This window comes from Branchiostoma lanceolatum, chromosome 14 (genome assembly GCF_035083965.1).
Source record: "Branchiostoma lanceolatum isolate klBraLanc5 chromosome 14, klBraLanc5.hap2, whole genome shotgun sequence".
Lineage (NCBI taxonomy): Eukaryota > Metazoa > Chordata > Leptocardii > Amphioxiformes > Branchiostomatidae > Branchiostoma > Branchiostoma lanceolatum.
Genome location: NC_089735.1, coordinates 15580151 through 15595090, shown reverse-complemented (window position 1 = coordinate 15595090; position 14940 = coordinate 15580151). Strand labels below are relative to the sequence as shown.

The following is a 14940-nucleotide window of genomic DNA, read 5'->3' as shown; positions in this document are numbered from 1 at the left end:
CGAATCGCCGTCGTCGGTACTCCACTGCGGTCCAAGATTTGCCAGGTTCTTCTCCCAGTTCCAGTGGTGCTACCAGACTAACTCTCCATCATGTGCGAAGAGGAGGTTGCTGCTCTTGTCGTCGACAACGGCTCCGGCATGTGCAAGGCCGGCTTTGCGGGCGATGACGCGCCCAGGGCCGTCTTCCCGTCCATCGTGGGCCGGCCCAGGTACCAGGGCGTCATGGTCGGCATGGGACAGAAGGACGCCTATGTCGGCGACGAGGCGCAGAGCAAGAGAGGCATCCTGACCACCAAGTATCCCATCGAGCACGGCATCGTCACCAACTGGGACGACATGGAGAAGATCTGGCACCACACCTTCTACAACGAGCTGCGTGTCGCCCCCGAGGAGCACCCCGTGCTGCTGTCCGAGGCTCCCCTCAACCCCAAGGCCAACAGGGAGAAGATGACCCAGATCATGTTCGAGACCTTCAACACGCCGGCCATGTACGTGGCCATCCAGGCTGTCCTGTCCCTGTACGCCTCCGGCCGCACCACCGGTATCGTGCTGGACACCGGCGATGGAGTCACCCACAACGTGCCCATCTATGAAGGCTACGCCCTGCCGCACGCCATCCTGCGTCTGGACCTGGCCGGCCGGGACCTGACAGACTACCTGATGAAGATCCTGACCGAGCGCGGATACTCCTTTGTCACAACGGGTAAGCTGTCATTCTTCTTACTAAAAGCTTCCTGAACGACAGTGATACGTTTTGATAGACTGTCACAGAGTCCGGCTTTTCATTGTATGAAACAAGTTTCAAAAGGATGACAACAAAAATGTGGCTATCATTTTGGGCGCTTTAGAACAGGTCCATTTTTACAGACAGTGTACGTATTTTTATACAGGCAACAAGTGCCATTGCGTATTGTGTTGGGAAATCCACTGACTTCCATATTGTCTAGCCTTTACCAGGCCCCAGAGGCGGCTGGCCATGGAAAGAGTAGAAATTGGTCAAATTGACAGGAAAATATGCAGGAGGAGTTAGTCTGCTATAGGGATACAGTCCTAGGATGGCATATTCGACCCTCTCTCCGTAGCCGACTCCCTTAGCATACTATTCACTCTATTTGGCCAATTTCTACTATTTTTCAAGCCATTCTACGTGTTATCTACAATGTTAACTAACCCTGTATTGTCTATCATCAGCCGAGAGAGAGATCGTCCGTGACGTGAAGGAGAAGCTGTGCTACATCGCCCTGGACTTCGAGCAGGAGATGGCCACCGCTGCCGCCACCTCCAGCCTGGAGAAGAGCTACGAGCTGCCGGACGGACAGGTCATCACCGTCGGCAACGAGAGGTTCCGCTGCCCCGAGACCCTCTTCCAGCCTTCCTTCATCGGCATGGAGTCTGCCGGCGTCCACGAGGGCACCTACAACAGCATCATGAAGTGCGACATCGACATCCGTAAGGACCTGTACGCCAACAACGTGCTGTCCGGCGGCTCCAGCATGTACCCCGGCCTGGCCGACCGTCTGCAGAAGGAAGTCACCGCCCTGGCACCCAGCACCATGAAGATCAAGATCGTCGCTCCTCCCGAGAGGAAGTACTCTGTCTGGATCGGCGGCTCCATCCTGGCCTCCCTGTCCACCTTCCAGCAGATGTGGATCGCCAAGCAGGAGTACGACGAGTCCGGCCCCGCCATTGTCCACCGCAAGTGCTTCTAAATATGTTTGTCTCTTTTTAATCATGAAACACTCTTTTACCAAACTTTCGCCATCGCTGTTCAAACTCAACGCATCAGAGTCATCCTGCTCCAAGGTTACGTATTAGACCCAACCCTCTGCGAAATATGATATTTCTTCCCTTGCAAGATAAGACACCACGTTTTGTCTGACAGTTTGACACCTCCAAAGAAAGGCAAGAGACTCAGTTTGTGATCGTCATTCAGTTTTATGAAGTATGGTGATATTATAGAAAGGCTGATTTTCGATCAACAAACAGATATTTTCGTAAACAAAGAGGCATTGGAATGACAGCTTGGCTGTCGAAATGAATGGGTTTTAGACAGACTAGAAAACGCGTTGTCGTTCTTCTGTATTTCTGTTTTGTTGTCCTCCATATATTTTCACCTGTTAGTACAACAGCTGTTTATCAATATTTCGAAAAATGATGTTCTTATCACGCGGTCTAACCTAGCCAACAGTTCGGAGCTGGTCAGGACGTAATGTACCTCCTAGTCTCTGCCGCATTGTGGCGTTGTAGCAAGACTTCCGAAGAGTTGGTTTGGTGAAAGTCTCGATCTTTTAGGTCGTGTTATGAGAAACTTATTTTTTCAATACGCACCACCCTGATGAATGAGAAGTGTTTATTAAAATGCTGGTCATGTGAGGTACATGGTTTGGTCCATCACATGCTTTTATCACATGCATCCTTGATTACTTATTGTGATCCTTTCGAAAAATTCAAGTTGAAATAGTCAGACGATCAAACAGCATCCGCTAGATAGATACTGTTTAAAAATTGTATCCAGTTGCTTGAGTGCTCAACTGTTTTTGGCGTATACATACACATACACAAAACGCTACCGGAAATATGACCTTCTTGGCGAAGGTAAAAGCGGATCTCTTTACGCTTTGTAAGTTTTGTTGTCTTTTAGTCATATTTGTATATTTTGCATAATATCCCCACTATAACGTCAAAAGTAACACAAATCCAATTTAGGTCGCAGCGAGGTCGCCAACGTGCCGCAAACTAGTGAGATACCCGCTTTAGCACCCCTCCACGGTCCAAATACAGATGTATGTGAAAAACTTATCCGAAAGTTTATGATCTTCACCGTTTCAACTTGAACGAACGAACTCTCAAACAGACACACAAACTAACGGCACCAAGAACACCTCCTGAAAAGCGATCAGTGCTTTTTAGAAATGGTACTAGACACAAGATACAAGATTTCTGATGGACGGAATGTTTAGAATATACATTTTTGTCTGAAAATGGCCACAAATGACATAAAATTGATTATGAGCAAAATTCGAGATGCCTCCATATCTTTTAGACAAATTTGCAAATTTTTCAGTTATATGCCGCTGAACTAGAAAGGAGAAAATGCATTACAGTTTACAGTTTACATACCGTTTCTGAACGCAAGACCTTGTACAACGGGACCATGTGGACCACTGTCGAAATGCGGCGTCCGGGACCCTCCTTCGGGAAGACCGGTACCGTTGGTATTCTTCTACAGAGGCGGGCACCAGTGCAGAGCTGTCCCCGCTACCGTCTCCGGACTCTTCGGATGATGAAGAAGAGTAGTAGTGGACAAAAGATGATGTCTGAAGAGAAATATAAACACGTCGTTATCCAGAGGACACATACCAAATACATCACAATCCATCCAGACGTTCTTGAGTTATGTTGACTACAAGCATCCGGACACACACAAACACACACACACACACCAACACACAGACACGCTCAAAACTATACCTTCATTTTTCATGTAGACAACAATCATCGTAGGTAAGTAAGTAAGCAAGTAAGCAAGGTACGGATTTTCAAGGACATTATGATATAATATGATATGATATAACGTTAATATTACAATGTCCATGGAAATTTTGTGGTAAAACTTATGTGTTTGTCTCTCACGTCATTTTCGGTTTTATAAATGCAGCTGATCCATTGCTTTCAATCACAGATCGTGCGCTGTTTTGTTGCGGCTGCTAATTTTCAAATTAGCACAGATGACCAATCGGGTGAAAGACTCAAGAGTTGCATTAATCTCATCAGACTGGTAGCCAATCGGAGAAAGACATCATCAAAGACAACCAATGGGGGAAATACTCAAAAGTGCATTTTTACAACCAATCACAAGCCAACTTGCCTGGCTGAGACCAATCACAGGCCAGGGTAGTTTTCTAACGCATGTTTCGCAACTGTAGAGTTTAATTCGCGGCCAGCTAAGCTTGGAAACGGCCGCACGTCTCTTTCTCCCGAGACCGTCCGGGGCTGCCCACCGGGCGCTGATAGCGCAGTCCGCCTCGGGACTGGCCCCTCGCCTCTCCGTAACTGTTCGTCCATGGCGCGCGGTCCTTCCAGCCGCGGCTACTCGGCCATGGATGAACGGGGTCAGTCTCACATCTACAAGTTGTAGATCGCATTTATGGCGGGTCTTCCGGCGCGGCCATGACATCCGACAGTAAGTTGGAGATTTCTTCACTGTATTGTGAGACCGCATGGTCTGCTTTAAAGCGTTTGAGCTGTGTTAGTTAGCGTCACAATCTAGCTGTGTTGGTAGAATTCATTAAAAAAATATGAAAAAGGTTCAATCTGTAATTGCCAACGCAATTTGAATTTTCAACGGCAAAAGATGACTGGTCAACAGTCATTGTTCAAAGTGAAACTGTCTTTGTTCAACTGTCATTTTTCTCAGAAAATCATGGTACATTTGAACAATGCTTTGCAGAAAATGCTTCGCAGAAAATCATGCGGCTTCGCAGAAAATGCTTATCTCACTACACTTGGAACTTGTTGGTTGGAAATTTTGGTGAATACATGTTACTTTTTGTTTCATATCTTTATCAGAGGTGTAGTAATAATTGTATGTCACATTCTCACTTGCCATAATAAATGTCTTTTGTGTTTGTTTGCAGCAATGGTGTGGAGGCATCCATTGACTTATATGTCTGGACCGTGTAAGAACCTGGGCAGCAACACTAGTAGTAACTGAAGGTTCTTTGCGACAACATCCAGGGCATCAAGAGAATCGGCTCATACCACATTTGACAAGGTGAGCATTACTTGTGCTGTATGATTGTTTGACAGCAGGCTCTGCTTAGTATAAGTTGATGGTGATAGGATTCATTTATGACAATGATTCTGTAATTGGGCATACATATGGTTTCAGTGTATGGTCACCGGTCCAAAGTATCAACATCTTTCTTTGGGAGATAACCCTTACTATCAAAGAATGCCTAGACCTTAGACCCAATTGTGTAAATGATATGTTGGACCCAACATCTTGATCTACTCATATCTATTCATACATATTTGTATGTATAGGCCCATAGGTTAATTCATATGTATCCACTTGACTGTTTGTATAGATGTAGTACTAGTAGACCTAATACAAAAGTTGTTGTACTTTTGTTGTGTCAGAGATTTCTGTTCTTTTTGTATCTGAATTTTTGGTCATGCACAAATTTTGTCTATCAGATGTGTCCGATTGTAATTGTACATCACGTTCCCAATACCATTTTACAACCGTTGAGCCCTTTGTGTTTGTTACAGATGATGTGTGTACACCCTGGCCCTGCTGCAGAGGCTTTGACGGATTGAAGAAGACGAGGAGACTGTTGACTGGATTAACACCACTGTGAGTAGAATCTGTACTACTTACTCCAACTTGACTGACGTAACTTTTTTGTTCAGGCCAGTTACACCATGAGTTCAAACTACCGTGGCCATGCCAGAGTTCCACCAAAATCCAGTCAAGTCCTGATTGCCAACAGTTTGACCTGAGTTTAAACATCTTTCAACTTACTTCTGCATGACTTCGGTCACCATTTCCAATCCTGGCAGAACGTAAGACGTTCTAAGCATTTGGATTAGAAGCGAGATGTTTGGTGACTGTTTTGTCCTAATGCCTTTGTGTGTCTGACTTTCCTGTAGCTAAAAGAAGCTTTGAAGGAGACATCTCTAATGAGTTATTCTGCTGTCGTCCAACGCCAAGTACGCCATCTCCACGGTGACATCCAGCCGGTGCTCGTGTGTACGCCCTCCCAGAGGACCCGGAATTGCATCATTATCAAGGGATGCAGTTCAAAGTGCAAAATGTTTCCACAGAACTGGGCTGGGACTAAAAAAAAGGCATGATGGGAAGTTAATGATTTGTGATGTTGCATTTAAGCTTATTTATGATTCCCTCTGTGTACCTGAGACATTGTCGGCAGGGCTAGTCACGATCTCTTGGTTGGTGGTAGGGTGCTTGACGTATTTTGTTGACATCCTGGGTGATGTTATTGGTTGTGGGTAGGGCATTTTGTGAGTGGGGAACTTTTTCATACAGGGCTTTAGCCCGTTTCTGTAGTGTACATGCACGGTATGTGGTTGCTTCAGTTTCTGTGGCTGTGTCGATGGCTGAGATAGTTTGCGGAGTGATTGTGATTTAGTTCATAGTTTCAGAGAATGGGGATTTTCCTGGCTCTGTTAGCCTATGACTGCTTGGATTTTTCTACCATCTGTTGTCCTTTCTGTTTATGTGGTGGTCTTTGGGTCGTCGGGAACCTAGACCATTACGTAATTTGCCTTGTGTCGTATCTTGGAGTCCCGAACTAAGACAACGGCACAGGGCCAGAAAGGAAGGCAGGTGGTTGGAGAGTCTGAGTAGTTATGAGCTAACAGAACCAGGAAAATCTCTTTTCTCTGAAACTCTGAACTTTGCAGCTACTCTGAGAGCAATCCCGGCTATCGGCATAGTTACAGCAACCGAGTCTGTCATGCATTGCGTTTTGTATACCGCAGAAAAAGCCGGGTAACTTGGGAAAACCCTGTATAGGTATCCGTACCCGTATAGGTACCCATATAGGTATACCGGTATACCCCATTTGGGGCCCCAACAAGCCAGGAAACACACGCTATGACCTATGATGGCCGCCATATGGGGCACCCAGAACGGCTGTTTTTTTTTTGGTCTCCACATTGATGTATTTAGACACAAACAGTTGACTATACTCAGTCAGAAAATAGCTGAACAATCATATTTTTCGATCTTTTGATTTCTATGAAGGACGAAGTTTTGGAAAATACGGAAATTTGCGAAGTTCGTACGAATCGCCTGTCAGAATCACAGTGCTCGGGGAAGTCGGGTATACACTGGAAACATGTCGGGAATACATAGTCACAATTCTCTGGGAATGTATCTGGAAACGTTAACAGTTGTCCTCCGGATTTTAGGCTGGTCGGAGCACCATCGGTGTTGTATCGGTCGATGTACATTTCCCGACATACACATACGGTAATTTTTCGATGGTTTCAAAATTGCTGATAAGAAACCCATGTTTTCCCCGACAAATTTGTCGGTAATACGTCGTTTCTTTTTCCCACAGACTTCCGATGCCGGCCGTCAAGGCAACAAGTAACAAACATCATGGCAGAGGGAACTCCCCGGCTTGGATGAAACCATGGCAACGGCGTTGATTGACGGGTAGCCGCGGTACTGGTTACCATGGACACTGCATGATTGACAGCCGAGAGACAAGCACATGGTCGTCGCGGCTTGCAGCTTAATAAAAAGGAAATTCAGACGATAATCGATCAGCTGTTCTCCAGCACAATATTTGATATTTACGGATGTTAACTTTTATTGTTAAGTTATAGGACTTAGTTTGTACGTAGTTTGTAGTAGAACGTGCGGAACTCGAGGAACTGTTTGTTGTGTCAATAAAGCTTTTATTACAACCGGCAAAAAAAAAAATATTGAAAGGAACGATACTAACGTTAAATCTGTAATCGGCAAGTATGTAGCCCGGAAGCAAAATTAAGATATTATAATCGAGGAAACATCGAAGTTCTTACTAACCAAGAAAATTCATGTCAAAGGACGCGGAAGCATAAACCCGTAGTCGAACCTGTGGCTTGCGGCGCCGTACGGTAGCCATTTGTTCGCAAGCGCAAGCGGCGTATCGCGGTGAGCTAAATATTGCGGCGGGGTAACAATACCTTCAAACCACTTCAAAGGGCCCATCACGTGGGGTTCCACAGCTGCAGTCCGTAATGACTATACTTGCATTGTTCTACGGTCGAACGTTACGTGTTTCTGTTTGTTTTGTTCAATTTTATTTTAACTTGTCACTCATTTCGTTTCATTAATAAATATCAGTTGGTTGTCGTTTACTAACAAAGTGATAATATAAACAATTGACGCGATTCCATTTTAACAGACGACAAGTGCCCATATCATAAACGCAATCTAACGAGCATAATTTTGAATAGCGCTGATAGCTGACCTGGTAGTGTTGTTAATCTATCAATCATAACCAGGCCAGATGTGCAGGTTTGAGCCCATCGATTCATTTTTATGTTTTATTTTTCACTGTTACAGTCAACATTACTTTAATTTATTCTTATCTTTTATCATCTTATGTTTATATTATCATGTTTAATGTTTTGTTATTCTTCATTTTTTAAATCCATCTCTGCTTCCTTGATGAAGTCCTCCGGTCTCTGGGTGTTGTCTTTGCACTTCTTCTAGTTGACTCGTCGTTTTGTTCTGAGACTCGTCGTCTTTGCCAACGCTAACAAAGCACGTGAGCCATCATCAGATATCTTTCTAAGCCTGGTTGGGACACTGGAAAAGAAAAAAAAATTGTTGTTACTTACAATTGGAAACAATAACGATGCGTTTTTATTGAAACTAGAAAACATCCCAACAGTTTGTGCATAAACATTCTTTTTTAATTCTTCGTGGAGCCGTCAACTTATAATGGCCCAAATCGCTGTACGTTTCGCGGAAACATGGTTGATTTTTGCTCTACGTAGTGTTAGGTTGAACTGTGGCAAGAATCACCAGTAAAAGTGGGAGGAATATTTCAATATTCCATAATCATATTCGTTTAATGAAAATAAATTGACAATATAATTCCGAATCCCATAGTCAGTCCATAGTCACTAGTCAAGTCGCAGCATGTTTCTCTCTCTCTCTCTCTATCCAATTTAACGTCTTTTGTTCCCCATCATCCGGGGTGTGCTTGCACATGGTTTTTGAACGTTACAAATAAAGGCGCTTATCCAGTGCGAGATTCAGTAAAAGTAATGGAATGTTTGATAAAACCTCATTGATATGATTATCATAACACCCCGGTTACCATCTAGGAGTACTAATACTTTTCTTTTCAGTAGTCATTCGTTTGCCGTCGGTGACAAGAAATGTATACGTGGAAGACGAAAGTTTTGGATACTGAACAACTGAGTTGCATCGACAAAGTTCGTTATTTCTTTTAATGTTTGCAACTTTCATTTCGCAGTTTGATTGTATTTCCTGATTTTTTTTCCAGCAATTTTCATTATCATATTTCTTCTCTTGTTAACATACAGCGTATTAATTTACCGTGGTCCGGAAAAATGCAGCAGATGGCGGTTAATCTGTCTCGATGCTTGAACTCCTGTGGACCAGCTTCACGTTCAATTCTTTGATCACTGTTATTTTGTAAATAAAATATAATCTGTGAAAATTTTATGTGAGTTCATGTTAGCTTTCCCAACTTGTTAGTTCCGGGGAACGTCAGGTGTTAGTGTTAGTGACATGAAACAAACAGTTGAAAAAAACAACACCGAAACAAATCAATACGAAAGCAAACTGAACAGGAACAAAATGAATAAATCAATGAACAATTGTCTTTTTATTAAGATGAATTGATCTGTCTGGAAAGTCCGTCCCCATCCTCAAGCACGACTGGTATAACTGGCACGCCGGTTGTCACGAAGTGAAGAGACGAATATGGAATACAATTGAGATGTAGCTATAAACAGCATAATGTAGTGGTCAACTATCCAGGAATAACAATAGCGGCGAAGTTAAAAAAAGGATCCCAAACAAACAAAATTATCTACCAACACGACAATAAGTCTATGACCTGGTTTGCCTTTTGACGAAAATATATGAAGGAAAATGTACGGTAATTACAAAACAATGGGGAAAAAATGTCTAACTCATCCGACGAGATATTGCTACAATACCGTAATAACCGGGACCTGACACCCATCATGACCGCAAGTGACCTTTTGTGTGAAAACCGATTCATGCACGACATTCGTCGGTAATATATACGAAGGCTATCGGGAAAGCAACGGGCGAACTCCATTGATTTGGCCTGATGTATCGGGTTCAACATCGGTAAAAGCTGCAGTGAAAAACGGACAGAAATCTGGTATTATTCCGTTACCTGAGCACGACATATATCAGACCGTCCTCCCAAGCACGTTCGCCGTGCGAGCACCGATCTCGGAGAGCTTTCAACTAAACCCGTTCTGAAAAGAAATAGAAAAAACACTCAAACTTATCAACCTTTCTGCTTTTCATTATCTTCAGATGCAATACTTATGATAAGTTTGGATGGAGCTGCCAGTAAACCTGTGTAAAACCTACAGGAAACGCCCTTCTCGATGCACGGAAGATCCGCCACAATACATGTACGAACTAGCCGCTTAGACGGAAAGTAGCCACTTATTGCGACACAAACAGTGCTCGGTCTCTGTCTTTAGCATGAGGCCGTTACCACAGAGATTTTCGGACACAAGCTTGAAGGCAAATATCTATACGCTCAGCAGCATGTTTAATTTCTAGATGGTGTATTTACGCACAATAAAATATTAAAAGGCATGCACACCGAATAGCGTGTTTCCTGGCTTGTTGGGGCCCCCATTGGGGTATACAGGTATACCTATACGGGTAGCTATACAGGTACGGGTATCTGTACAGCGTTTTCCCCTTACCCCGAAATAGGCTGGAGCCGCTGTGTGGAGAAGAAGCCATCGCTCCTGAAATGTCCTAACCCCCCACCAGCAATGTCACTAAGGGTGTCATCAAAATGTGCTCAACATCTTGCAATCAATCAAGACATCATGATTCTCTCTGCTGATAATGCATCAGGTAAACCCTCAAATCTACTCTAGGTTGAACCTAGAACTGAAATGACAATCACAAATCAAAAACTTCCTGTCATGCCCCAGCAGTCTGTACTATTCCAGATGAAGTTCTTGTTAATGTCCTTTTATGGAATGCAAAGTGTACATTTTTTATGGCAATCATGTTTACATGTACTATGTAAATATGCTGAAGGTCACATTTCCAAAGCTTGTGGGACAAAAAAATGATATAAAAGACAGCAAAACGTAAAGAAAGTTTAACTCCTTATCATAAATTATGTTTATTCTTGATACACATTTTTCATTCTTTGTTTTCCCGGCTTGGAAATGACTGACCTAGCATTACATATATCTTAGTTAAGCTTACTGTTTGTTAGGTAGGGTCCAGTTTAATTTTTTTCCTTCTCTGAATTTTTAAAAATTTAGATGTTGATAATGCCCATTTATGGTACAGAGGTAGTTTGTATAGCCATCTATATCTATTCTAGTCCTATTGAAATTTTGGCTTAACTTATTTCATGGCTTAGGCTGACGTTGGAACACACGCACACACATACATACAAACACAAACTATTTTCCATTTTTAGTTAGCTTAGCATTCAAAAATATTTTTAGCTTGGAAAAAAATTGTAAAATAGCTAGCTCAAAAATGCTAATCTAAAACTTTTACAATTTTTTTCTAAGTTGATAGCATTTTAGCTTAGATTCACGAGCCACTAGTCTCCAAGCAGAGGTGCGGCTTGGCAACATCAAGAAAAACGGACAAAAAAGAAAGTCCAACAAAAATGCCTAAAATGTAAAAATACAGCCAGAGCTGACCTCTGCTTGGAGCAGTAACGAGCCACTGTCAGACTTAATGAATGTTTACAACAACTGTTTTGTTTAGAAGATAGGAATGTACTTTGTGTCTATGCGGCGTACTGTAGTCAAATTACATGTATGTAAATTGATGGCATATGAATTTGTAATGATTGTTCTAAATGCTATAAATTGATTTGCTTGTTTATATTCTTTACGATAAGATCTTTTGTTCATAATTAGGTGTGGTGTGTATCTAGTTGTACAAGACTGGTCACCTTGTCCACGAAAAATACATGAAAGCTTTGTGATCAAAAGTATTTTCTCCTGTACACTTTGCATTCCTCCGTTTTGTAAACTGCAATCAAATAAACAGTTTGAAACAAGGTGTGTAGTTACTATAATTTCACATTAGATTTTGAGGGGAAATTGATGCTTTCTCCCTGCCCACTCTCAAACTGGTATGAAATGGATTATATTCCCTCTCCCCACATCCTCCCTGACATGAAATGGATGTTCCATCTCCCCATATCCTCCCTGACATGAAATGGATCTTCCCACTCAACTTCACCTAAAATGCATGGTCCCTCTCTCCCATCCTCTAAAGTCTGTGAAATGAATGGTCCGTCCCTTCTCCGGCCCTTAACCCCCTTAAGTGGATGGTCCCTTTACTTTCCAAGAATCTCAAACCCATGTCAAATGGATGGTCCCTCCCTTCCACCCCATGTAAAATGGATCTTTCATTCCACGTGAAATGGATGGTCCCTCCCTCAGTCCCTTTCCGGACCTTTTATACCCAATCTAAATGGAAACCATTCCCTAAAGTTTATGTGAAACGGATGGTCCCCCTCTTCCCAGATCTTAAACCTCATATCAGAATAATGGTCCCTCTCTCTCATCCCTTACTAAAATTTGTATGAAATAGATGCCCCCCCCCCTTGCTAGACCCGCAACCTCGTGTGAAATGAGTGTTCCCTCTCTCCCATGCCATGAATGAGGGTAAATGAAATGGATGTTCTCCCCTTCCTAAACCTCCAACCTCGTGTAAAATGATAGATAGTCCCTCTACTCAAGGACAGTATCCTATATAATGTCCTTGCTCTACTCTAGTTCTCTTCATCCGTTTCACGTGAACTCTCGGGGATGGAAGTCAATTTAGGTCTTGCTATCACAAAGCTACAACTAGGGAGCCCAAACCTACACCACTTCTTTCTTTCATCACAATCTATCTGACCATAAAATCAAGACCATAGCACGTCCAGGTCAATAGATACAAAAAACGGAAGCTCTGCTGCAGTCCCAAGGTCACATACCAGGGGGGCCAAAATCACCTTGACCGTTGTCTCCTCAACACCAACCCACAAACCAAATATCAGTGTAATCCATCCAGAGGTTCTTGAGTTATGCTGTCTACAATAGTCCGGAAACGCAAACACACAGAGAGATGGCGCTTTTACATTAATTTGGCTTTCATTTATTTGCATAATTGGTATGTGTTGATGCTCCACTTGCTATAACTTACTACTACATGTGTTGCATGTATTTGAGTCATATAATGGAAAACAATAATCTCCAAGCAGATCTAACGGTTGCAAACCGTATCCAACTACTTTGCAACCGTTAGATCTGCTGGGAGATTAGGAAAACACCGTGAATATAGATTTTTCTCATTAGTAATGCAAATTAAGTCCTAATTAGTATGATTTGCATTTTATTATGTACATCTCTGTCTAAGCTACCTACAAACAAAAAATCATTGAAATCCAGCTTTTCTTCATTACATCACAAGCTATCTGCCACCAAAAAATCAAGACCCTTGCATGTCTAGGTCAAAAAATACAAAAACGGAAGTTCTGCTGCAGTACCAATGTCACATACCAGGGGGCCTAAAATTGACCTTAAATTTCGGCCTCCCAACACCTGCACACATACCAAACATATATATCGTTTTAATCCATCGAGGGGTTCTTGAGTTATGCTGACTATACCGTGTAGTAGTCCGGAAACACACACAGACACACCCAAAACTAATCTCCATTTTCACGGAGATAATGAACATCGCTAGGAGTTACAGGTGTGAGACGCACAAGCGGTGCAACCTTCGTTTCGAGGCATCCTCATGAGGTGAAGCATGCATACTTTTTCAAGTAAGAAGTGGTAGTGCAATGCGGCTTCGCTACGGCTCGCGTTTTTTGGCCAAGCACACCGGGTCACCCCTACTCTTCTCGATAAGTGTGTTGGGTTCTTTTACGTGCAGATGTTGAGGCTAATGTCTGAAGCTCCCTCATTCACGGGGCCGCCGGCTTTACGTCACCACCCGAAATGACAAATGCAATCCCTTACAGCTGGAGTCGAGCCCTAGGATCGAACTGGGGCCCTAGGATCCACGGAATTTGATTCAGATGGCGAAGCAGCGGGGTTGCGCTACCGCTTGCGCCACGGGGACATTCAACCGTCAATGGCTGGTAAACCGAAGTCGAAAATACAACTTTAAATTCTGTTGTTTCCAGTGGAGAGTATAATGATTTTAAACTTCGACGTTGTTAAAGAAATAAGCAAGTAAAAGTTTTTACTAAGTAAAAGTTTGATATATTGACACCGGTCCTGAACAAGTATTCAATCATCAATGATAACATTCAATGAACAACGTGAGTCACTGACATCCGGTGCAAGCCTGATTACCCCACGTGGATACTCCCTTCCCATAAATGTTGTTGATCGTAGGCTCTATGGTATGGTTGAACCAAGGCGGTTATATTAAGTCTATATAACCTCCTTGGTTGAACGAAGAACTGTTCCTAAACACCCCAAGAATAATCATATCACTAGATACATGTATTTCAATTGATGGAACCTTAGTGGAATTCGGCCATCCATAAAACAGCTTTTATCGTTCGGTGAACTCGAAAAAATAACGCGTAGACTCCTTGAAAAAACAAAAAAACAAGAGGATTTTAAAAAAAAATGACGTTCTGTTGAACAGTTGATTGGACTAAGGACTTTGTACATGTGTTGAACTTTCACTCTTGCGCAGAATACATGATGACGACAGTCCTGAAAACGAATACTTTAAAAGACACAAAATTACACAAAGAAACCTCAGACAAAGCACCACTTATCTCGTGTCTCACTCTGTGTCTATGACAAAAGAAATCAGCAGCCATCACGTGTTTGTAGTCTGCTTCTTGGTGTAAACACTATCAGTATCCTTTTTATCTTACCTGTATGACGAGTTGTAACATCACAGACACCACAAGAAGGGCGAACATCGTGCCGCTGCTTTGAGTCGCCATTTCAAGAAATGAACCAAGATAATGACCGTTTCCTGTTTTATTTCTAATGTCACTTCGTGTCGACGCCGTCACTGTGACGCATCCACAAAAGAACAATGACAACTCAAACTTCTCAACGGGCGCCGCGATCAAGGGTCAAGTGTTTATACAAACAGGCGGGAAAACAAGTCGATTCACCTCTTGACCCTCTCAATTATGTTCAGTAGGCGCAAGCTTTGAA

General features: G+C 42.8%; 2 protein-coding genes and 2 long non-coding RNA genes across 4 annotated transcripts in view; 2 read left to right on the top strand and 2 right to left on the bottom strand.

The window, feature by feature from the left end:
* LOC136448825 (serine protease 33-like) overlaps positions 1-14940 on the bottom strand; it is a 20713-nt gene extending 5773 nt beyond the window's left edge. The window contains exons 1-2 of the mRNA XM_066448478.1: positions 14649-14940; positions 3121-3317 (exon numbers count right to left, since the gene is read on the bottom strand). Coding sequence (XP_066304575.1) covers positions 3121-3317; positions 14649-14720 — 269 coding nt within the window. The 5' untranslated portion in view covers positions 14721-14940. The remainder of the gene's footprint in view (positions 1-3120; positions 3318-14648) is intronic.
* Positions 6-2373, top strand: LOC136448829 (actin-2-like). Its single transcript, XM_066448484.1, has 2 exons — positions 6-703; positions 1192-2373. The coding sequence occupies exons 1-2, from the start codon at positions 91-93 to the stop codon at positions 1707-1709; spliced, it is 1131 nt and encodes a 376-aa protein (XP_066304581.1). The 5' UTR covers positions 6-90; the 3' UTR covers positions 1710-2373.
* Positions 3814-7443, top strand: LOC136448841 (uncharacterized). Its single transcript, XR_010757931.1, has 4 exons — positions 3814-4183; positions 4638-4774; positions 5275-5359; positions 5656-7443. It is a non-coding gene; the product is annotated as an uncharacterized lncRNA (long non-coding RNA).
* LOC136448842 (uncharacterized) lies at positions 7655-9853 on the bottom strand. The gene is made up of 2 exons (XR_010757932.1): positions 9092-9853; positions 7655-8332 (listed from the first exon to the last, which is right to left on the bottom strand). It is a non-coding gene; the product is annotated as an uncharacterized lncRNA (long non-coding RNA).

Bases quoted from the DNA above. Each gene is read 5' to 3' on its own strand.
- LOC136448829 (XM_066448484.1), top strand. From the start codon at position 91: ATGTGCGAAGAGGAGGTTGCTGCTCTTGTCGTCGACAACGGCTCCGGC. The intron at 704-1,191 runs GTAAGCTGTCAT...GTCTATCATCAG, and splicing joins ATACTCCTTTGTCACAACGG to CCGAGAGAGAGATCGTCCGT.